Genomic DNA, 23,990 nt, shown 5'->3' on the forward strand with positions numbered 1-23,990 from the left:
CATACACATATTGGAGATTGCAAATGCGTCGGCTGGGAATGGCGGAGCCAGAGGGCACGACAGGAATCAGGCATATTTTAGGATATTCCCCTTTCCGGTCCAAAAAACGCACAAAATCCCGCTCCAGGGCCCCTACGTGGGACTTCTTAGGAAAGTGGGCGGAGCCCTGGGGCTGGTTGGCGGACGCTGGACCCTGCGAGGTGCGCCTGCGCATTGCAGCGGTGCTCGCGTTCTGGCCGGGAGCACATGTTGGGGCTGGAGATTCCTGGGGATGGAAACGCAGATGGAGGCCCAGAGCGCGGGGGCCGAGGACGGCTTCACCCAAGTCACCCGCAAGGGTGGCCGGCGGGCGAAGAAACGGCAGGCTGAGCAGCTGTCCGCGGCGGGGGAGGGCGGGGACGCGGCCCGCATGGACACAGAGGAGGCCCGGCCCGCGAAGAGACCCGTTTTCCCGCCCCTCGCTGGGGATGGATTCCTGGTACTAGCGGGGACCGTGGGTGAGGAACGAGGCCGGGGCCAAAGTTGGACTAAGCCGGTGGCCTCTGGGTGATGTTAAAACTGCTGGGGCTCTTCCGTAGTGGGGTTCTTAGAGAAACGACTCTCCTGAACGAAGTTTAATTCGTTCAATTAAATCTTTTTTGGGGAAAAGCTGTCATTTTGCAATGCCCATCTCCATCCTTCGAGACATCTCCCGAGTTGTGTGTTCGTTTATTGTAGAGTGGGAAAGAAGAAACAAGGAAAATTCCGGTCCCAGCTAACAGATACACGCCATTAAAAGAAAACTGGATGAAGATATTTACTCCTGTTGTAGAACATTTGGGACTTCAGATACGCTTTAACTTGAAATCGAGGAATGTAGAGATCAGGGTAAGGAGAATGTCAACCACTTCCAAATATGTTAGGGCTTCTCTCTCCTACAGGGATGAAAAGGAGTGAATAGGCTTTCCTTAGTGGGAGTTGTTTTGTTAAACGGTCGTCATGCAGTTTTCTAAAATAGTACAGTGAGCTGGAACTTCTTGAATGTCTTTGAAGTTTGCATTCAACATGTATATTAGTTGAATTCATAAGGTGGGCCTAAGGTCAGACGAAAATACTGGCCATGCCTGTACATGTATTTTATGATGTGTTCTGTGTTGAAATGAGAGAAGGTGGAGTAAAGAGGTTGTCATAAACAGAAGTATGTAAATAAGGAACAAAAGTACATACTTGTACACACACACATATATTCATTTCATGGTGTCAGTTTGAAAGTTAATATTAATTGACTTTGGTCTTCTTTTCCTGGGTGCCAGTTTCGTATTAGAATCAATAACCAAAATTAATTCTATCTTCTGTTTTGAGGGTTCTTATACCGTCATCAGGACTGGTATAGACTCATGTTGAGCTAGAATAATGCAGTAAAGTAGATGCACAGGTCTGAAGAGTTGGTAAAGTTTAAAATCTAGAACTTGGCGGTAGAACTCCTCTTTGTTCTCATTGTCACTTTCATGCAGGTTTTTGTAGCTTTGTGTGAGAACACCTTGTTTCCTTAAGGGTTTCCCTTGCTTCATTGCTTTAGATCTCCTTTCACCACCCCTTCCTGTGTGCCAGTGCGCGGACCACACTGCTTTTACTATAATATCCTAGTGTCTTCAAAATCTCTGAAGGGCAAAAGCTGTTTTTTGACCTAACCTGCCTTTTAAGTAGGAATTTAAGTCCTAACTCATCTCACCATCTCTTTGAACATATTTATGTCCATACTATTGGGGGCTTTGCTGTCTGAAGAAGGCCCTCTCCTCTGTACTCTTTTTTTTTTTTTTCCTGCTTCAATCCCAGTCATCTTTCAGAATCCAGCTCAAGAGCTTTCTCCTTTAGGATTGGCCTGTGTTGCAGTCGTCTCTTCAGAGCCTACACTCTTGCTGTGCTTGGCTGTCACATGTCCCAGCAGCATTAGTTTGGATTCCACTCACACTTGTTGGTCCTGCCGGAGGCCATAAACGTAGTGGTGCTTTAGCACGCACCACATCATATTAACCTTTAGGACAGCCCTGTGAAGTACTTAACAAATCCCCATCATTTAGATACGAGGAAACTGAGGGTCAAAGGAGTATGTTAGTTGGGGCCCCTGGGCGGCTTAGTTGGTTAAAGCATCTGACTTCAGCCCAGGTCATCATCTCAGGGCTCGTGGGTTTGACCCCTGTTAGTTCTGTGCTAACAGCACAGAGCCCGCTTCGGATCCTCTGTCTCCCTGTCTCTCTGCCCCTCCCCTACTCACACTCTCTCTCTCTCAAAAATAAACAAACATTAAAAAAAAGAGTATGTTAGTCAAAGTTCATTCACTAATAAGTGAATCTTGATGGGGGGGGGGGCTTTCAGGACCTCCCACTCTGACCTTTTTTTTTTTACAAATGAGAAAACTTAAGACCTGCAGCAAGAAGGGGACTTGCCCAAGGTCACATACAGGATTGGAACTGGGGTCTGATTTTAAATGTGCCATTACACAACCTTGTAGAGTTTTAAATTTGTCAAATATGTGGTCTCAACTAAATTGTGAGTCTGTGTGGGAGAATAGAAGTGACAATTTTGGAATCAGACCTGTATTGGAATTCTACCTTTTTCACATTTTAGTACTTTAGTTTTCTCAAATGTAAAGGTTTTTATATTAATACTCAAGGTTGACATGAAGGTTAGAGCTGCTGTATGTAAAGCACCTTTGCAATGCATGTCATTTTCAGTGGTAGGAATTTTATGAATAGCAGCTATTTCTGCAATTATCCAGTAAAGCCTTTGAGGAAAAGATCCCTGCTTAAATCATTTTTGGTAGTTAGTACTGGAGTTAGTGCTTTGAGAAACATCAGTATATAATGACAGTTGAAGTCAGGAGATTAGATCAGAACTCCCAGGAAGACTGCATGCATTGAGGAAGAAGAGGACCAGCCTGGGCATTGACGGGATAGACCAGGGTCAGAGGTCCCTCAGCGTGTGGGCGTCTGGGCTGTGCCAGAGGGAATCTTGCAGTTTACCCCAGAGTGAGATCGCTCATGGAGTGTAGTCATTTGGCAGGATGGAACTACCCAGCTGTAAAGCTGGGAGCATTTTGTTTTGCAAGTTATTATTTTTTAATTTAAATTTTAGTTAACATACAGAGTAATATTGGTTTCAGGAGTAGAGTTCTGTGATTCATCACTTTCATACAATACCTAGTACTCATCATAATAAGTACCCTCCTTAATGCCTATCACCTATCTATCCCATCTCCCACCCACCTCCCTCCATCAACCCTCAGGCAACTTGTTCTCTATTATTTATTAAGAGTTTCTTGTGGTTTGTTTCCTTCTCTTCTCTCCTCCCCTTCCCATATGTTCATCTGTTTTGTTTCTTAAATTCTACATATGAATGAAATCATGGTATTTTGCCTTTCCCTGATTGACTTTTCTCACTTAACATAATAGATTCTAGCTCCGTCTGCATTGTTGCAAATAGCAAGATTTCATTATTTCTGATGGCTGAGTAATGTTCCATCCCATTCATTTTTTTTATTTATTTATTTTGAGAGAGGGAGCACGCGTGTGAGTGGGACAGGGGCAAAGACAGAGAAAATCCCAAGTAGGCTCCACGCTGTTAGCACAGAACCCCACATGGGGCTAGATGTCATGAACTGTGAGATCATGACTGGAGCTAAAATCAAGAGTCAGACGTTTTAGGGGCGCCTGGGTGGCGCAGTCGGTTAAGCGTCCGACTTCAGCCAGGTCACGATCTCGCGGTCCGTGAGTTCGAGCCCCGCATCGGGCTCTGGGCTGATAGCTCGGAGCCTGGAGCCTGCGTCCAATTCTGTGTCTCCCTCTCTCTCTGCCCCTCCCCTGTTCATGCTCTGTCTCTCTCTGTCCCAAAAATAAATAAACGTTGAAAAAAAAAAAAAAAAAAAAAAAAAAAAAAAAAAAAAAAAAGAGTCAGACGTTTTAACCTACTGAGCCACCCAGGCACCCCTCTTCCATTGTATATATATTACCACATCTTCTTATCCACTTATCAGTCGATGAACCTTTGGGCTCTCTCCGTAGTTTGGCTATTATTGATATTGCTGCTGTAAACATTGGGGTGCATGTACACCTTCAAATATGTATTTTTGTATCCTTTGAGTAAATACCTAATAGTACACTTGCTGGATCATAAGGTAGTTCTATTTTTAGGGTTGTTTTTTTTTTTTTATGTTTGTTTATTTTTGAGAGAGAGAGAGAGAGAGAGAGAGAGTGTGAGTGGGGGAGGGGCAGAGAGAGAGGGAGACACAGAATCCGAAGCAGGCTCCAGGCTGTCAGCACAGAGCCCGATGCAGGGCTCGAACTCATGAACTGTGAGATCATGACCTACGCTGAAGTCGGACGCTTAACCGACTGAGCCACCCAGGCGCCCCTATTTTTAGTTTATTGAGGAATCTCCATACTGTTCTCCAGAGTGGCTGTACCAGTTTGATTCCCACCAGGAGTGCTAGAGGGTTCCCCTTTCTCTGTATCCTCACCAACACCTGTTGTTTCTTATTGTTTATATTAGTCATTCTGACAGGTGTGAGGTTGTATCTCATCATGGTTTTGATTTGTATTTCCCTGATGATGGGCGATGTTGAGCATCTTTTCATGTATCTTGTCAGCCACGTGGATGTCTTCTTTGAAAAAGTGTCTATTCATGTCTTCTGCCCATTTCTTAACTGGGTTGTTTGTTTCTTGGATGTTAAGTTTGATAAGTTCTTTATAGATTTTGGGTAAATTAAATGTAGTGCTGATGTATCACCAAAAACTGGGTCGTAGAGAATATATTGGGGAAGGGTGGTGGTAAAGGAAATTTTAATAATGGGGAAGGTCAGTCCTAGTGTTTTGTTGGAATATTATCTCCAATCTTAATTTGTACCTTTTTTTTTCCTTTTTTTTTTTTTTTAACAGACTTGTAAAGAAACCAAGGATGTTAGTGCTCTGACAAAAGCAGCTGATTTTGTGAAAGCCTTTATTCTTGGGTTTCAGGTAGAGGTGAGTGATTTCATGACACCTGAAATAGGGGCTTAAACATAATATGAATGTTTCAATGGATTTGGGCTTTTTTGAAAAAAATTTGGGGGTTTTCTAGGTCTACAGTTGGTGAATTTTTTTTTTTTAATTTTTTTTAACGTTTATTTATTTTTGAGACAGACAGAGCATGAACGGGGGAGGGTCAGAGAGAGAGGGAGACACAGAATCTGAAACAGGCTCCAGGCTCTGAGCTGTCAGCACAGAGCCCGACGTGGGGCCCGAACTCACGGACCGCGAGATCATGACCTGAGCCGAAGTCAGACGCTCAACCGACTGAGCCACCCAGGCACCCCTACAGTTGGTGAATTTTAACTTAATAGTCATTCTCAGGTATCTAAATGAAGGGCTCCACAGCATTTATTTTTATGTTGTAGGATGCAGTTGCCCTCATTAGGTTGGATGACCTCTTCCTAGAGTCCTTTGAAATTACAGATGGTGAGTGTATGGTGGTCTTTTCCTATTATTATTGTACTTTTGTATTGCTGACTTTGTATCGTATGTGTCTCTTAGCTTTCTAATAGCATCATTTGACCTGTATTACTAGCAGGTTTTAAAAATAGACAATATATGTTTTGTGTCTTTTAGTAGGGAAATTTAGTTAATGATTAAACTTCATTATGGAGTGGGTGGTATACTGGAATGGCTTGCCTCCTGAGGTCTCGCTCCTCTCATTTAGTGAAGCCCCTAAAGGGAGACCACCTGTCAAGAGCAATAGGAAGAATCGCTGGCAAAGGAGGAAAAACCAAATTCACCATAGAGAATGTGACACGGACGCGGATAGTTTTGGCTGATGTGTAAGTATCTGATCTTGAGAAAATTATTGTCATAATTTATATTTGATCTTTTGCTGGTTTCAAGAAGCTATAAAGATTGTATTTTATCCATTATGTTGCCACTGAATCTTTGTCAGTATATGGTTCTGAATGAAATACATAGTTACTTTGAAAGCAGATTAAGTAGGTTGAGAAGATCTTAGAAATTTTAGCTTTTTTCTCAGCAATAAAGGAAATGTTTAGAATTATTATTAAAAGAAGTTACGTGACACGTGAAGATTTCAGTAGAATCTTAGGGGACTCTTTAATCAGTAGGAGAGGGAAAAGAGTAGGTGTTTTGAATGCTCTTGTGACTTTCTTTTTAAAGAATTATATGTAGAAACTTTGTAAATAATGTAGAATTACATGGAAAGGTCCTCCCTAAAAGGACGGAGAGTGTTGCACATTGGATGAAAAACTAGAGAGCAGCTATCTGAACAGAAAGAAGATGAGACAGGCTTAAAGTAAGGGTGCAGGAAGTCAAGCTGGGATTAGCCCTGTCGGGGGTTGATGCTGCTGCAGTGCTGGGTCGGGGTTACTGGCAGATGGCTCGAAGATTATATAATGCCATGAAGTTGGGGAACGAAGCAGTTGACTGAGAGGAGGAGGGATCTGCCTGCTGCTAAACCCAGAAATAATTTTAATTTAAAATCATACTGTCTTTGCTCTAAACTCAGGGCCTCACTGTAATTTAGAATCTAAATTTTAGACTCTGTTTTACACTCGAGGGTTAATGGTAATACCACGTTGGTGGCCCTCTTACTGGAAGACAGGTGTATTGTAATTTTGATCTTTGTGACGTGAGCCTGCAGTTGGGAGTATGGAGCCATGAGGAAAGCTTTTTTTGAACTAGGAATTTTAAAATGTTTTGAAACGTATACCACATTTGAAAGTATCCTATGTAGCCCTAAAAACTTTGTTAATTTAGAAATCTAAAAATGTAACTGATTTGGTAATCAAATTATGGGTACTGTGTTGTGTTAAATTTTAAGCATATTTGTGTCACCTTAAAATGCACTATTGAACTAGCTTTTTTTTTCAACGTTTATTTATTTTTGGGACAGAGAGAGACAGAGCATGAACGGGGGAGGGGCAGAGAGAGGGGGAGACACAGAATCGGAAGCAGGCTCCAGGCTCTGAGCCATCAGCCCAGAGCCCGACGCGGGGCTCGAACTCACGGACCGCGAGATCGTGACCTGGCTGAAGTCGGACGCTTAACCGACTGCGCCACCCAGGCGCCCCTGAACTAGCTTTTTTAACAGCTTTATTGCAGTATGATTTACATCCCTCCAAAATTACCTCTATTAGTATGCTGTTCAGTGAGTTTGGGGGCAGATCTGTAGTCCTATGATCCCACCTCATCCCAGGCAATCACTAATCTACTTTTTTTTTTTTTTTTTTTTTTATGTTTGTTTATTTGTGAGAGAGAGTGCGTATGCCACGTTAGAGCTGGGGAGGGGTACCGATGGGGGGGGGGTGGGGAGGTGCTTACAGAGGATCCGAAGCTGGCTCAACAGAGCCTGATGAGAGCCCAATGCAGGGCTTGAACTCACAAACTGAGATCATGACCTGAGCCAAAATTTGATGCTTAACCAACTGGGCCACCTAGGAGTCCCTGATCTACTTTCTGTTGTAGTTTTGCCTTTTCTAGAAATTTCTATGAATGGAAATACACAGTATGTGGTCTTTGTTGTATAGCATCTTATGATTAGCATGCTGTTTTGAGTCTCTCCATTTTGTTGGGTGTGTCAGTAATTCCTTCTTATTGCCAAGTACTAATTATATGGATGTGTTGCATTTTGTTTATCCATTCACAGTTGGGCTGTTTTCAGTTTGGGGTTATTATGAATAGTGTTGCTGTTATTGAGTAACTTTTTATGTTTTTGTATTTTTGTTACAAACCGAGTTACATACTACCTGAAATCAAAGAAATGCACTATCTTGAGTTTTCAGTATAAATAGACTAATTGGAAATCCACACGTTCAACAACTTATATTGATTATGATATAACCGTAAGGTGGACTAAGATGCACCTATGTTGTTTTTGATGAGTTGTCGATAATCTCGTAAAATACAGTATAACGTGAGCACGATAAACTAAAAACTATTCCAAATATATTCAGTATATTAGATGACAAATAATGTTGCCTATATGTCCTGAGACCTGCATTCCATTCAGATCTTGCCCCGTTACTTTGGGAGCACAACTAGTCACACTTCAAGTATTCTTGCTTTCTCTATTTCCTCACCTTTCTGCTCTGTCGTAAAGAATTTTTATTTTTATCAAACATATACATCTGTGAGCAAGCCCCAAATTTCTACCACCTACTTCCATTTCCCCTTCCTCAGAGGAACCAGTTTCAACTCTTTTAGCTAATTTTAAACTATTTATGCCCATATTTCCAAATATCTTGTTTATATACCAGCTTGATTTTTTTTTCCAGATTCACTGTTGACTTTCTACCATGAAAGATGAAAATTTAGGTTTCTTTCATCCCTCTCCCCACCTCCACCCCCTGTACTCAAGCCTTCTCACATCCAGTTTGCTTCTCCCTCCCTATGTCCCCCATAAACTGGGGGTGCTGTAAGACTGGTGTTCAGTATTCCCTGAGTACAGAATCTCTGCTCACTGTATCATCAGCTGAACCAGGTGATATACTGTGATTCCTCTGTCCTTTACAATTCTGTTTTCACTTGAAAAAATAATTCCTTACTTGTGTGCTTTCTTAATATTCAGTAAAATTCAGTTAAAAAGCTGTCTGCTGTTGTATCTCTCCTTGGTGTATCTGGATTTAGCAAACGTTTGAGAAATCTCTCCTGGATCCTTCTTTTTCAGAAGCACTGGTACCCTCTCTGCCTGGCACCCAGCCGGCATCCTGGGTTCTCCTTTCAGCTTTGCCCCTTTGCTGTTTGAATCCCTTGGTGTTGGATTCTTTTTGAGTACTTGTGGGTTTTTTTTTCTTCTTTGATACTTGTATATATTGCAAAATGATCACAGTAAGTCTATTAACATCCGTTCATCAACACAGTTACAAATTTGTTTTTTCTTGTGTGATAATTTCTAAGATTTATTCTCAGCAGCTTTGCTTGTAGCACAGTATTATTGACTATCGCTGACATGCTCTACATTACATTCCAGGACTTATTTTATAACTGGAATTTATATGCTGTTTTGTGCTGTTTGACCCTCTTCACTCATTTCACCCACCCCCGAGTACTCCTTACTTTGGTGCTGTAGATAGTCCAGAAGCAAGCTTATTAGCATAGGAAGAACATTTTTTGAGATCTTGTTTTGAAGATGTCCTGGCTGCTGGCCAACTATACAGTTCGTTCAGAACTCTGGAGACATTGCTACATCCTGGCTTTCAGTGTTGCTGTTGAGAAGTCCAAAGACATTTTGCTATCTGATTATTTTAGCTTCCTATCTGGGAGTTGTACTATCTTCTTAATCGTGTTCTGAAATTTCATAGTGATATGTGTTAGTGTGGGTCTGTTTTTATTCATCGTACTGGACCCTTTCAAATTAGAAACTCATTTTCTATAATGAAATTTTAGAAATGTCTTAGAAATTTTCTTGAATCATTTTGGCTTTCCTTTTCTTTCCCCCCACCCTATCTGGAATTCCTTTCTGTAACTCTGTCTTCTAATCCTTATGTTTAGTTTTCTTAACATCCTGCTGTTGATTCATGGATACATGAAATGGCTTTTCTGATCTTACTGACTTGATTTTGTTTTGTTCTTGCGGTTTTCACTTTTTTCTCCCCACAGCCTCTGTTTCTGTAATGCTTTCTTCACCTTGCTGGTTGTAACTTCTACTTTTTGTATTAGATGGTCTTCTCAGATTCTGGTGATCCTCAGTGTTTGCCATATGTGTGAGGCAGTAAAGAGCAGACTGGAAGCCCTGAGCTCACAGGGGGGTGAGGGGGTAATGCTGGTTGACTGTAGGCTTCACTCAGGGTTACTGCCAGGCTGTTTCTTTGAGGAAGCCCTAATGTCTCTTTTAGTCTTTCTTTATTGGGCAGGGCAGGTTCCCCAGAGAAGCATTCTCCAGGCTCTTTGCTGCCAGACTTTGAAGCCTGGTTATGGGAGACAGTTGGAGGTCTCAACAATCAGTGTGCAAATATTTGCTTTGACATGCCCCTGTTTTTAACATGGTACTCCTACTTCAACTGTACCTGGTACCCCTGGTCCAGACATCATGTCTTTTACCTTTTCCAGGGAACAACCCCCACCCCCATAATTTCACCCGTTACAGTGGGTGGTTGCCTGATTCCAGATTCCACGGAGTAGGGAAGAAAATCGGAGGATCATCTTGAACAGACTTTCACTTTTACCCCAATTTCAGAAATGCCTGAGTCTGTCTGGGCAAGAGGGTTCCTCTTGGTGCTCCCACTGCCAATTTTGGTGTCAGTTTACTGGTATTTTTTGAAAGATGGGCTCAAAAAGACTAAACTATGTTGTCCATCTTGTTTCAGTCAGTCAGCCAGGAATACCCATTAGAAGGGTCTGAATGACCCTATGAATAAAGAAACTTAGATAACCTTTATTTTTTTTATTTTTTTTAAACGTTTTATTTATTTTTGAGACAGAGAGAGACAGAGCATGAACGGGGCAGGGGCAGGGAGAGAGGGAGACACAGAATCGGAAGCAGGCTCCAGGCTCCAAGCCATCAGCCCAGAGCCTGACGCGGGCTTCAACTCACAGACCGCGAGATCATGACCTGAGCTGAAGTCAGACGCTTAACCGACTGAGCCACCCAGGCGCCCCTAAACTTAGATAACCTTTAGAAAGCTTTGCAGTTGAAACCCAAATATTTTGATTAAATACAGCATTACTTGCATTTGTGGGTACTTAATAATCCCACCTCTGCCAGTGTGTAATCTTGGACAGGGTTTTTGTTTTTTTAATTCTTGTAAATTTACCTCATTTGTAAAATGGGAGTAAATTACCTAATAAAGCTCCTGTAAGGATTAAATGGGAACACATAGGGGCACTTGGGTGGCTCAGTCCGTTAAGCATCCAGCTTCGGCTTGGGTTATGATCTCACGGTTCGTGGGTTCAAGCCCCATGTCGGGCTCTGTGCTGACAGCTCAGGCCTGGAGCCTGTCTTTGGATTCTGTGTCTCCCTCTCTCTCTGTATTCCTCCCCTGGTGTCTCTCTCCCCCCTCTCTCTCAAAAATTAAAAAAAAAAAAAATTTAAATGAATGGGAACACATAAAGGCATACACAGCACATAGAAGGCACTCACTTGTTAGTAACCATCATTAACTAAGAATCTTAAATTCTTGGTTTCTTAAAAGTTTTTTTTTTTTTCTGATTTTTATTGGGATATAATTTACATACCATAATATTCCCCTTCAGAGTGGTTTTTAGTGCATTTAGAGTTGTGCAGCCATCACCACCTTCTTTATTTAGAGATCTGTATCTGTCATTCTGGATTAGGGGGCTTCATTAAAGAAATGCTTTTTGTTGCTAACTTGTCTCACATTCTCTCTTGCAGGAAAGTTCACATCCTTGGCTCTTTCCAGAACATCAAGATGGCAAGAACTGCCATATGCAACCTTATCCTGGGTAACAGCAATTTATTCCTTGGGTGTGTTCTCTGGAAAGAAAAGAATAGGGAATTTAGAACTCAAACCACATTTGCAAATCAGTGTAGGTGAAGGGTAATGTTAAAGATAGCAAGTAGAAATGGGGGTTGGCAAATGTGGACCTAAAGAAAAAAAGGAGTATTTTTGCTTGGATTCTGTTTGCTAGAGAAGATACAGGGTTTGTTGGATTATATTGCTTAAATCTTTGCTGCTTTCCCCTGAGGTGCAGTGAAAAGCCCTTCCAGAATAGTAGGCAACATGTTTTAGGTTTCAACAAAAAAAAGAGCTGCTGGTCACCATCAATTTAATTGACACACTTAGTCCTATTTTCAAGCTGTGCAGCAAAGTCCGTTAACTTCTGTTAAGAGTTACAGGATTGTAGTAGCTTGCTCTAGATGGGATTTTCCATCAGTGCCCAGATCTGATTGACCAGCTTCTTTTTGAAACAGACAGGTTGGTGCCTTTGACTCAGGATTTAAAATGTTTTCGGAGGATATTTGGGTATGGTTTACAGTTCTCGTTGGTTTAAGAGCGATCCACTGGAAAATGTTCTTTTTAGAGTTGTAGACTGCTTTCCATGTAGCTTCTGTATGTGGGTATATTTGTATAGATAACGTTTATTTTCCTCTGCAGGAAATCCTCCATCAAAGGTTTATGGCAATATCCGAGCCGTGGCTAGCAGAGCAGCAGATCGGTTCTGATTTCAAATCAAGAGACTTTTTATCTTGTCTTTGGACTCTAGAGAAAAAGCCTTCTCCTCCACATGTCACAAGAAACCATGTGAAGAGTATTCCAGTCACTCTAAGCCTTCATCACTTCTGTTCTCACAGCCAGAAGCATAAACAGAAAGGAAAGGTTTGGTAATACAGCAACTTTGAGGATAATTTCCATATCTGAATTTGGCACACTATACTTACACATTAACTGTAATTTATTCATTTTCAATAAAAGATTTGCATTGTTTATGATTCTTCTAGGAGGGAAACTTCTGGTTTAAACAGTACTGTATGAACTTATCAACTTATTTATAAATTTATAACTTTTTATAAATTTATAAACATTTCTTGTCTATGGAGTGTAATTAAAAAAATCATCGCACAAAACCGCTCTGAATCATGACCCTTAATACTGGGTAGTATGTGGGTTTTTTAGAATCATAGAAGCAGCAGTTCAAAGATAACTGTAGTGAACAAAGGCAGGCTAGCTAGTCTTTGTACCTATTTTGTAGTTTATAAAATTAAAAACATCACAAAGTTGATGGTGAAGAAAGAACTTTATTTTTCAAATAAACACTTAAAGTAGCCAGACCAGTGTTTGGGCATATTTCTTCTAAGTAGTAAAGGTGAAAAATGGTAAAAGAACGTTTTTACCAAGACTATGATGTTCTGCAAATGCAAGAGGTTGTTTTAACTAACGCCTGCCTGTTTAATCCTTCATTAAGTATTTAATGAGCTAACGCTAAGAGGTAGATGGAATTCTAGACAAGTGAGGCTGTCAGTGAACAATGGACAAATAGAAATGAATGCCCTTGTGGAGTTTTCGTTTTATTTCAGTAACCAGGGAAGACAGATGTACAAAATACCCAAGTAAGTTCTGTCATCAGAGGGTAAATGCAACGGAAGAGGGGGGAAAAAAAGGGGGGGTGGGGGTAAAGGAGACACGGGTGTAGTATGTTTACATGGGATGGCCAGGAACATCGTTGGGAGCCAGGACATATTTGAACAGACTTGGAGGCATTAGCTGTGCAGGATCTGGCAGGGGAGACCATACAAAGGCCCACAGCAGAAGTAAGCCCAAAGATCCAGGAACCACAGGAGGCGAAGGCAGCTGGAAGCAGAAGAAGGGTAAGTAGTAAAGGCATAATGAGGAAAGGCTTTGTAGGTCCTTGTAATGACTTGTGTTTTTAACCAGTGATAAAGCAGATTTATCTTATGGCCTATAGTCAAAATACCAAACATCAATTTACCATTTTTTTTTTAAATCAAAAGAATGAAAAAAAAGACTACCTAATGGACAAAACACTACCTAATGGCTGTGGGAGCCCAACAAAGATGACTGTGAGTACACTCAAGCAAGTTTCAAATATTTTATTTTCTTATTCATACAGTATGAAGTTTTCTAACGATCCCACAACATGACGTTTCATGCAGAAGAAAAAACTAAACATTCAACATAAACCCCTCCCCCACCCCCACTAAAAAAGAAAAAGAAAAAAAAAAAAAAAACCCTCATTCCCCAGTAAGGAAATAATGTTTGCACTATTTTTCTGTAACGCCAGCCAAGATATGCACAAGCAAGAGAAATAGAAAGCATTTGCTAAAATATTTGTAACAAATACTTATGTACAAAAAATTCACAAAAGACTAGTTCCCCCTTGAAGCAGAGCACATGGCAGTTGACACTGGAACAGATCAAACCACTGGCTGGGATTATAAGCCACGTACTGATCCAGAGGAAGAAAGTTACATGTAGTGGAGATTCTCAGTTTGAACATTAACATTTCCAAAGTTTGGCAACATTATCTTTTAAAATTATGCAAATTATGTAAACAAGAGGTACATTTTAAATTGATCTACATGCAAAACTCCATGTCATGCAAAGACACCAAGCACCGGGATTTTTCTCTCACAGACAGAGCCCATGATGTGCAGCACTCAGTTGAAGGAACAGCGATGGCAGGCAGGCGTGCCCAATTTAAGATTCATTTACTTTGATTCAACCTGCCCTTTTCCACTCATGATTATGAAACTGGTTTTCTAGAAAAACTACATAGGGGAAGACTACTTTCCTAGAAAGCTAACCAAAATGTTCTCTTCCAGCCAATAGTACCTTTGCAGAAAAGGGAAGGGATAATATCAAGTGGTGGAACATGATACACTACTTTTATATCACACGTTTCTTCAGTTATCATCCATTACAAATATGGGCAAATCAAGAAAGAAAACCACCATGCACTCTCTATGCCTTGTGGTAAAGAAACAGGAGAGGTATAAATTTTGATACAATTTTGCTCTTCTGTGGCATACAGAGATAAAAAGACTTCTTCCATTTAAATCACCAATCTATGTGGGTGTTTAGATATGTACATGCACATTAAATATCACCAATTTTCCAGATTAGCTGCAAGTTTTCTGAAACGGAAAAGAAATTTACGGTTCAAACAGAAGTTTAATGACAAACTGTTTACCCATGTAATGAAACAAATGAATGGATATCCTAAGTAGTCCATGATTACTTCAGGTATTCTTCATTGAGTAATGTCTTAAGATAAATCGTGATTGCCTCAGATAGCTTCCGGCCTTTCCACAACTGGTAACTTACATTTAACTCAGGGACATTTAAGAAAGGAAAATGGCTCCTCGTTCAGAAGTAACAACGAAGCAGCCGTGAGCTTGGTGCGGTTCCTGTCGGAACACAAGGAGGAGCTCTTGGCGGCAGCACTGCACTGTACTTTCTCCTCAGGCAGAGATGCAGTAGAGCTGCTCAGCAACGAGACCTAGTCCCTGGAAATCTATTCATAGGTATAAAGAAAATTACAGACTCCTCTGTTACAAAAATGTAATTAAGGTAAGTAATAGGACGTTAACAAATGCTTTGTCAATCTCTCAAAGGAGAAAGCACAGGAAAAGGAAAATAGCTGGCCTAACACCCGGCTCAAATTGTACAACTTTCTATCTATATATAAAACTGTGTGAAATAAAAGTAAGGATGTTTTATGTTCTGCTTGGCACTTTTGTACTCTATCATTTTGCTTCTGAATCAAGTATATTAAATTAAAGCCAACCTACACATATAGAAAGCTACATATATCTATATATAAATATTTACATATGTATATATAGATACTTTCTTGTTATAAAAGATGAAGAAAAATAAATTAAAAAGCCAACCCCTTCCCTTTCTTCACCACATTGATATGCTCTTTTCATGTTGCTGTCCTTCAGACTTTAAAGTGCTACACTGAGTTATTGAGAGAATAAGAGTTCAATAACACTTAGTTGGCTTCATGAGGCTCGTGTTGGAAAATGTGGCTTCACAGAGAAAAATACTTCCATTTAAATACACAGAGAGCATTGCTGGACGTCTTGAGCAGATCTTCAGAGATGGAGAAGAAAGCAAAAGTGTTGGGTGGTACTCTTTAGAAAAAGAGTCACACATCTACCACCATCTTTTTGTGGATATCTAGGCCACCTACAACCTGCAACAGATAGGAACAAATCAAGCTTAACCACGTTTGAAAATTCCTTGTTACTAGTCTGACCACCTTAACCAAATTACAATTTAAGGGGCTCCTGGGTGGCTCAGTCAGTTGAGTGTCCGACTTCGGCTCAGGTCATGATCTCACAGCTCATGAGTTCGAGCCCCACGTCAAGCTCTGGTGCTGACAGCTCAGAGTCTGGAGCCTGCTTCGGATTCTGCCTCCCTCTCTCTCCACCCCTCCCCCACTCATACTCTCTCTCAAAAATAAACATTAAAAAAAAAAACCCTACAATTTAAAAAACAATACTACTTTAACCATTTTCAGAAGCTGGCTTTTGAGGTTTGGGTTTTTTTAAGCCTGTATTGCCTCTAGGTAAGGGCTTTCTCTCAGGATAACAGGCATTTTCTTGTGTTCAGGACAATGGTTGGCAAAGTTAAAAGGCCAGATAAGAAGTGTTATAGGCTTTGTAGGCCACATATAATTTCTCTTGGCGTTTTCCTCTCCCACATTTTTTTTTTTTTTTTTACAAATGTAAAAAACTGTTCTAAGCTCAAAGACCTACAAAACAGGCCACGGGAAGGATTTGACCCATTTTGGTTTGCTAACCCCTACACTAAGGTAGTTTAATATTAAATAATAACCAGATGTTAGCATAAAAATTATCCTCAAAACCCAACCTGTCAGTCCATTCTAGAAGGCATTATAAAAATACCAAATAAAAACTTCTGCACATTTTCTCATGGGCTTCATTCAATACATGCAGAATTGTTACAGAAATCTCAGTGAATAAATGACATGGTAATCTAAAAAGTGTAATTTACCTGTATTATTAAATATAACCTACATAAGGAAAATACGTAAGTCATAAATGTTCATAGCTTGAATTTTCCCAGTGTAAACACCCAAGTAGCTAAGCACCCAGATCATTTTCAGCAGTCTTCTGCGGCCCCCTTCCAGCACTAGCCATCTCCTTCCTCCTGCCCTACCCGCCCCCCCCCCCCCACACACCCACCCACTACTGTGACTTTAACAACATGGATTAGTTTGGTTTGTTTTTGTACATTTTAAAATGAAATTTCTTTCATGTCTGGCTTGTTTCACCCAACAGGTTTTTGAGATTAATCCATGTTGTTGTGTATAACTGCATCTGTATTATTTTTAAATTTAACCCAAAATTTTTATTTCAAAAATAAAGCTTGAATAGCCAATTAGCTCTACAACTTCTATGAAAACAGCAGTTTGCTACCCTGCCTTCGTTCTCTGTTTTCTTTTACACAGAGATAATCATTTAGGATTTTCAGGTAATATTCAGTATTTCCCTACACGTCTGCAAATAACATTCCTGCATTGCCTTCTCTTGGATACTCACCACCACGCCCCCCCCCCCCACCCCCAACACACACACAATCTATTCCTCATGTTTTCCAGACTCAGATTACTTCACCCTCTCCAATCTCCCACTACAGTGGAGGAGTCTGAACAGAGTAGGGAGATCTAGTGTTCTGAATGCTTTTTAAACAGACTTCAAGCAACTGTTTTTAGTCTTGCCTTTATCCCCATTTTCACTTAATTTTTTTTACATTTATTTATTTTTGAGAGACAGCACAGGTGGGGGAGGGGCAGAGAAAGAATGAGACACAGAATCAGAATCAGGCTCCAGGCTCTAAACTGTCAGCACAGCCCGATGCAGGGCTCAAACTCACAACCCATGAGATCATGACCTGAGCCAAAGTCAGAGGCCCAACCAACTGAGCCACCCCTCCACTTTCACTTACCTTATGCTACCAATTTCTGAGCCTTTCAGGGATTCTGCATTATATACCAAGTTGCCGCTCAGCTTTACAAGCTGATAGCTCAGAATTCATTTTTTTTCCTATTAAGTCAGTTTACAGAGTTTTAAATTGTCTAGTTGCTATCCTCCCTACTATTCTCTTTGTCCTGTGGGTTCAAAACCTTTACTTTTTAATCCGTTTAATTAAACTGGAGTTTGGAGAGGAAAGCAAAAATAAATAATCTGACTCTTGAACAACAACAGGGGTTGGAGATATCAACCCCGCTATGCAGAAAAAAAGTCACATATAACTTTTGGCTCTCCCAAAATTTAACTAATAGCCAGCCCACTGTTAACCAGAAGCCTCATGAATAACAATTAACACTATTTTGTGTATGCATTACATACTACATTCTTACAATAAAGCTAGAAAAAAAAGAAAACATTAACACAAAAAAACATGTGCAATACTTCACTGAAAAGAAAAAATAGCATATAAGTGGACATGTGCAGTTCAAACCCATGTTTTTCAAGGGTCAGCTGTACAAGTATTCAGTTCAACCTGCCAACTTTAACACTGTCATCAATTGTTTCTATTTTCTTTGTATGTTTAAGTATTCTGAAATTTTTAAAGGAGGGAGACAAGCATGTGATCTTTTAAAGTAACTTCCCATCTCTTTACTGCTATAGCTTGAGAAATCAGAATAAAAAGGACTCAATGAAGCCAAAGTTATGGACTTGATCAATGTTCAGAGAAGTTGGGTTTAAAGCACAAAAGTTTTTCTCCATCCCCAAACTACACTCCTCAAAAATACAAAAGCAATTTATCAAATACTGGAAATAAACTCAAAGCACAGCTTATGTCTTCAGCGTAAACAGCATCATACACATTTTAATTTTCTTCCAATGACAAACAATTTATGTGTAATTTTAACTTACATTTTTATATTTACTAAATGGAATCTTCATCTATATACATCTCACATCACTGTAGAAAGAGTTTTCCATTTTTGCTTTTGTTCCCTCAATGCTCAGGATTTTTTTTTTTAATGTTTATTTATTTTGAAAGAGTGCAGGTGTGAACAGAGGACGGGCAGAGAGAGAGGGAGAAAGAATCCCAAGCAGACTCTGCGCTGCTGGAGCCACGCAGAACCCAGCGCAGGGCTCCATCTCATGAACTGTGAGATCATGACATGAGCTGAAATCAGGAGTCAGATGCTCAAGTGACTGAGCCACCTAGGCACCCCTGAATTCCTTCTTTCCTTCTTTTGAAAACTGGCTACCTATGCTGACATGACCAGCCTGGTCCCACGGCACAATCTGACCACACTCCACACCAGTCTTTCCGTGATCTTTGGTAAAGAAGAAACAGGAGTAACATAAACCCTCCCAGCAGTACTACCAGGCAACAAAGTCTCCAATCTCAAGCCTAACCCTCTTCCAAAAAGACCCAGTCTGTTCTTTCAATTTTAGACCATCACCCTACTTTTTTTTTTTTTTTCAACGTTTATTTATTTTTGGGACAGAGAGAGACAGAGCATGAACGGGGGAGGGGCAGAGAGAGAGAGGGAGACACAGAATCGGAAACCGGCTCCAGGCTCCGAGCCATCAGCCCAGAGCCTGACGCGGGGCTCGAACTCACAGACGGCAAGATCGTGACCTGGCTGAAGTCAGACGCTTAACCGACTGCGCCACCCAGGTGCCCCAATCATCACTCTACTTTTTGAAACAGCATGCACACAGTATTCCCTTGAGAGCAAGGAAGCTACTTAAAGGATAATGTGAACTTCTACTTCAATGCCACAGTAACAACTTTAGTCCTTACATGACACACAAGCAGTCATTAGTTTTTCCTTGTATGGTCTAAATAAAAAATGAAAAGGAGGAAGGAAATCTTGCCACAGTAGCATCCAATCATAACTGAAAAACTTTAAAACTTTTTTCTTTGTTATCTTCGCCTCTCCTCTGGATTCTCTGGTCTTTCTAGCTTGCAGTTAAAACTCCTTATTATATGTATCAAAAGGCTAGTATCTCTGCTTTGGCAAAGTAGAAAGAAACCGAGCGGCTGTGTTCCTGTTTGGAAGCACTGAGTGGTGGCAAATCCATCAGTAGCTTGGGAGAGGGGACAGGGGAGGAATCACCATTTACACTGCCTAGCTGATGAGTCTAACATGCATAGGCACTCCACTTCTGTTGTCCTCATGAAGCCAAACTTCTGGATTCCTAGCTGAAACTGCATCAACACCTACCCTCCACAAGTGTTTTCAAACATATTTATTTTTAAATGAACCTTAAGAATATGCCCTGTTTGTAATGTGGGGGACTACCAACAATAAGTAAAAGTTACTAGTATAAGTAAAATGGTACTAGCATTAGGGTGTATTACCAGATAATCACTGGGAACAGGAATTCTTGAGAATAATAATGGTTAGTTATTAACAGTTACCATAAGGAATATTTCAAAACTTTGAATATGGGCAATTAGGTAAAATCAAATACTGTATATAAATTTCTAGGGCAGGGGCGCCTGGGTGGCGCAGTCGGTTAAGCGTCCGACTTCAGCCAGGTCACGATCTCGCGGTCCGTGAGTTCGAGCCCCGCGTCGGGCTCTGGGCTGATGGCTCAGAGCCTGGAGCCTGCTTCTGATTCTGTGTCTCCCTCTCTCTCTGCCCCTCCCCCGTTCATGCTCTGTCTCTCTCTGTCCCAAAAAAAATAAATAAACGTTAAAAAAAAAAAAATTAAAAAAAAAAAAAATAAATTTCTAGGGCAAATAAGTATAAGGAACTCTCTATTAAGTAGTTTTATAAATGCTTTTAAAACCTAACTTTTGAAGAACCAGCTCTTTTGTACTCACAGCACAGAATTCTTCAAAGGATATTCTTCCATCTCCATCCTTATCTGCATTTATTATGGTTTTGTCTACAATTTGCTGTAACTGTGTATCTTTCAGATTGTTCCCCACCATCATCTTCAGCACCTGGAAGAGTTCCCCGTTGGAAATATAGCCATCTTTATCCATGTCATAGATACGGAAAGCAACTAAAAAAAGAGTAAGGAAAATCAATGGCAGTTGTAAGGCAATCACAAGTAAATACCTTCAGTGAAGAAGAAAACAGTGAGTTGTCAAACATCTAGTCTAGAATTATAACTATGAAGATGGCTCCTCACATTTGATCTTGCCTCTAGGGGCTGGTTAAAAGTATGGGCTCTTGGGGCGCCTGGGTGGCTCAGTCGGTTAAGCGTCCGACTTCAGCTCAGGTCATGATCTCACGGTCTGTAAGTTCAAGCCCCGCGTCGGGCTCTGTGCTGACAGCTCAGAGCCTGGAGCCCATTTCAGATTCTGTGTCTCCCTCTCTCTCTGACCCTCCCCCATTCATGCTCTGTCTCTCTCTGTCTCTAAAATAAATAAACATTAAAAAATTAAAAACAAAGAAAAAAAGTATGGGCTCTGGAGTCAAGAGTGCTTGGGCCAATTAGCATACCTAAAGGCAAGTTATTTATCCTTGCTAAGCTTCAGTTTCTATACATAAAATTGGGACTAATAACAGTTCCAACTTCTCAGGTTCTTTATAGAGTACTTTATAACTGGCATATAATACATGTAAAAAATTGCTTAGAACAGTGTCTGAAACATGCCAAAAGTTCAACTGCTATTACTGTTATTCTCATTTATATTAAGAGTTCATTTACAAAAGATGTTTGCATATATCCTGTGCCTCACAGAACTATTACTGAATAAAATGTCTAATTAAGAGCTGAATAACTTACAAAGGTACAGATGTTCACTGTGATAGAGGGTGCCTATATAAACCAAAAGAGTGGACTTCTGGCTAAATATGTATATAAACTAAGTTCACCTAATGACATTAGAACATTTCTTCCCCCTTTCATCAACAAATCTCTTATCCAAGACAAGCAGTTTATATAGCTGTTTTCACTAGAAGGAAATTGTTTTCTTTCTATCCAACTAAAAAGCAACAATGACATCATTAGAATATACTAGTTGCAAAGAGCCTAAAAGGATTTTCTCCAGAATATACAATTTCTGTTACATATACTAAGAATCTAGAAAAAGTCATCTTTTAGAATATTTTTAAAAAAGGAGTTTATAATGTAGTATGGGTAGTAGTGGTATAAGAGGAAGAATGAATTCAGTAAAGAAAAATACTTACACCTCAACTTCTGTTCCTTATCTCCTTTGACACTGAACTGAGAGACTCCCTCAATGAATTCTGAATAAGAACAGAAAGTGTTTACAAATCAGAAGTTTCATTTTTTTTATATAGGAAAATACATAATACCCCCCCACACACAAAAACTTAACATATCCATAAAAGAATATTTCTTTTGCTGCAAAAGAAAATATTACAAAGCAGTGTTTTAAACTGAAAGTGCCAAATTTGAAATTTCAACAAACAAGGTTCTATGTATTTTTTTAAATATCCAAACTTTCAGTTCTCTAAGGTCAAATCAATTTGAGCAATATTTCTTAAGTAACACACAGCTTACCACTAAAAAACAATTCTTTAAGCTATTTAACTCTTTCTTTTTGGAATGGAACTATAAAAGAGGGGTTTTTTAAAAGATCACAGTGGCACCTGGCTGGCTCAGTAGGCAGAGCATGTGACTCCTGGTCTCAAGGTTGTAAGCTGGAACCCCATACTGGGTGCAGAGATGACTTAAAAACAAAATCCTGGGGCGCCTGGGTGGCTCAGTTTGCTTGAGCGTCCAACTGCAGCTCAGGTCAAGGTCTCACAGTTCAGGAGTTTGAGCCCCACATCAGGCTCCATCTCTATGTGTCAGCTGCAGAGCCCACTTAGGATCCTCTGTCCGTCTCTCTCTGCACCTTCCCTGCTTGCTCTCTTTCTCTCAAAAATAAACATTTAAACATAAAATAAAAATATTTAAAAAACACAAAATCTTACAAGTATTAAAAAAAAGATTATACATTGTTTTGTTTCTTCCGTTTAAGTAATTTTCTCTGCCCAGTGTGGGGCTTGAACTCACGATCTCACGATCGAAGTCTCATGCTCTTCTGAGCCAGCAAGCACCCCCCGACTGTTTTGCCAGAACAAAAATAATTTTGAATTTCTGGTCCCAAAATTCAGAATCATTTAAATAAAGTGTTGGAAGCCTCGTGAAAATGATCATTTTTCTTCACTGCCTGTTTAACATTAAATCTATCATAAAATCTGTTTTAGATCCTCCTTCACTTAAAACTCAGTTCCTGGAACTAAAATAACAAAGTCTGTTGATGACAAAGTATAGAATCAAATATAAAATTATGTACCATGGTAATATTAGCAAAATCACTACTGTTTTATGTAAAATTCTAGATTAAAATAGTCCTGTGTAAAATGCTCATCTCCTTATTACTACAGTTTATTTTTTATTGCTTAGTGTAAGTCTCATTCTTTAAATAAAGTTTCTAAAAATGCAGTTCTAACATGTTTCCCAAAATAAGATTAATTTTCCAAAAACAAAGGAAATAAATTTGATCATATATGAACCAAGCGGTAAAAGATCTTTTACTTATTAGTTCATTAAGGTTCATATACCACACGTTTCAAGAATTTAACATTATTATTATAAGATCACCAATAAACACATTTTTAAAAAACTAAATTTTCAGACATTTTCATACACAGAACTATAAGACTAGTTATAGATTACCTAACTTGTTAAATTAAAAAACTTTCTTACCTTTAAAGTCTACTTCTCCATTCCCATCTGTGTCAAATATATCTATTACTCGCTGTACTAAAGGATTCTGTTGTAACTCAGGCAGAGACATGAACTCTTCCACACTCAAAGAACCAGAATTGTCCAAATCGAGCTTCTTAAATCTCTTTCCTAGCCTTTTAATTTCATCAGCATCAACTAAAAACAAACCAAAAGAGGTAGCAAGATTTACAAAATGATTTTATGAGAATTATATGGGAAAAAAATCCAGCAGTTAATCAAAGTTTGAGTTTAATTAAAAGTTACATATTCTATTGGTTAATTGCCTATAACAGAAAAGTACATAGTATTTTTATTTGGTTACCTTTTTGTTTGCCTGCCCCTGCCATAACATACAAACCAACTGTATACGCACCAAGATATTATAGGATTGCAATGCTAAGCCGATCATGGAGTCAGGTGATTCCTACTAGGCAGGCTAAATCAATCTGTGTTCTGTACCAAAGCATCTTTCACTTATTTTTTTCAAGTTTGATTTCTTTCTAATAGTTCATGGTTTGAACATGGTTCAAAATTAAAGCCTCCCTCCTATCCCACCCTGTAGACATCCAATTCCCCTCCTTAGAGGCAATGTTGCCAGTTTCTTGAGTATTCTTCCAGAGATACTCTTAGCAAGTATGAGCAAATAAAATACCGCTTTTATGTTTTTTAACCAAAAGAACCACAGCTAACAAAATTCACTTAAGAAATGTTTGCATTAATTTGTAATTACTCTGTAAAAATTTAGTATCCAGTCTCTAATATGCATATGCATTCTTGAAAGATTTTTTCTTCTAAATTACATTACTGTCTTCATTCCTTTAAGAAATCAAATTCATACAAATAATTTTAATCTT

At 39.6% G+C, this 23,990-nt stretch overlaps 2 protein-coding genes across 3 annotated transcripts in view; one reads left to right on the forward strand and one right to left on the reverse strand.

Moving 5' to 3' along the window:
• Positions 1-204: 204 nt before the first annotated feature.
• PNO1 (partner of NOB1 homolog) lies at positions 205-12,289 on the forward strand. 2 transcript variants are annotated; one of them, XM_030310729.1, is made up of 7 exons: positions 207-478; positions 718-867; positions 4,914-4,997; positions 5,411-5,471; positions 5,713-5,830; positions 11,350-11,420; positions 12,074-12,289. In XM_030310729.1, exons 1-7 carry the CDS (start codon positions 272-274, stop codon positions 12,139-12,141), a joined length of 759 nt encoding a protein of 252 aa, XP_030166589.1. In that variant the 5' UTR covers positions 207-271; the 3' UTR covers positions 12,142-12,289. The 2 variants fall into 2 exon arrangements, with proteins under 2 accessions (XP_030166588.1, XP_030166589.1); XM_030310728.1 differs by lacking the exon at positions 12,074-12,289 and having other exon boundaries at positions 205-478; positions 11,350-12,031.
• A 1,223-nt stretch (positions 12,290-13,512) lies between these two features.
• Positions 13,513-23,990, reverse strand: part of PPP3R1 (protein phosphatase 3 regulatory subunit B, alpha) — a 69,293-nt gene continuing 58,815 nt past the window's right edge. Inside the window, exons 3-6 of the mRNA XM_030310730.1 lie at positions 23,116-23,292; positions 21,585-21,644; positions 20,267-20,451; positions 13,513-15,638 (exon numbers count right to left, since the gene is read on the reverse strand). Of these exons, the coding sequence (XP_030166590.1) occupies positions 15,591-15,638; positions 20,267-20,451; positions 21,585-21,644; positions 23,116-23,292 (470 nt within the window). The 3' untranslated portion in view covers positions 13,513-15,590. The remainder of the gene's footprint in view (positions 15,639-20,266; positions 20,452-21,584; positions 21,645-23,115; positions 23,293-23,990) is intronic.

This window comes from Lynx canadensis, chromosome A3 (genome assembly GCF_007474595.2).
Source record: "Lynx canadensis isolate LIC74 chromosome A3, mLynCan4.pri.v2, whole genome shotgun sequence".
Taxonomy (NCBI): Eukaryota; Metazoa; Chordata; class Mammalia; order Carnivora; family Felidae; genus Lynx; species Lynx canadensis.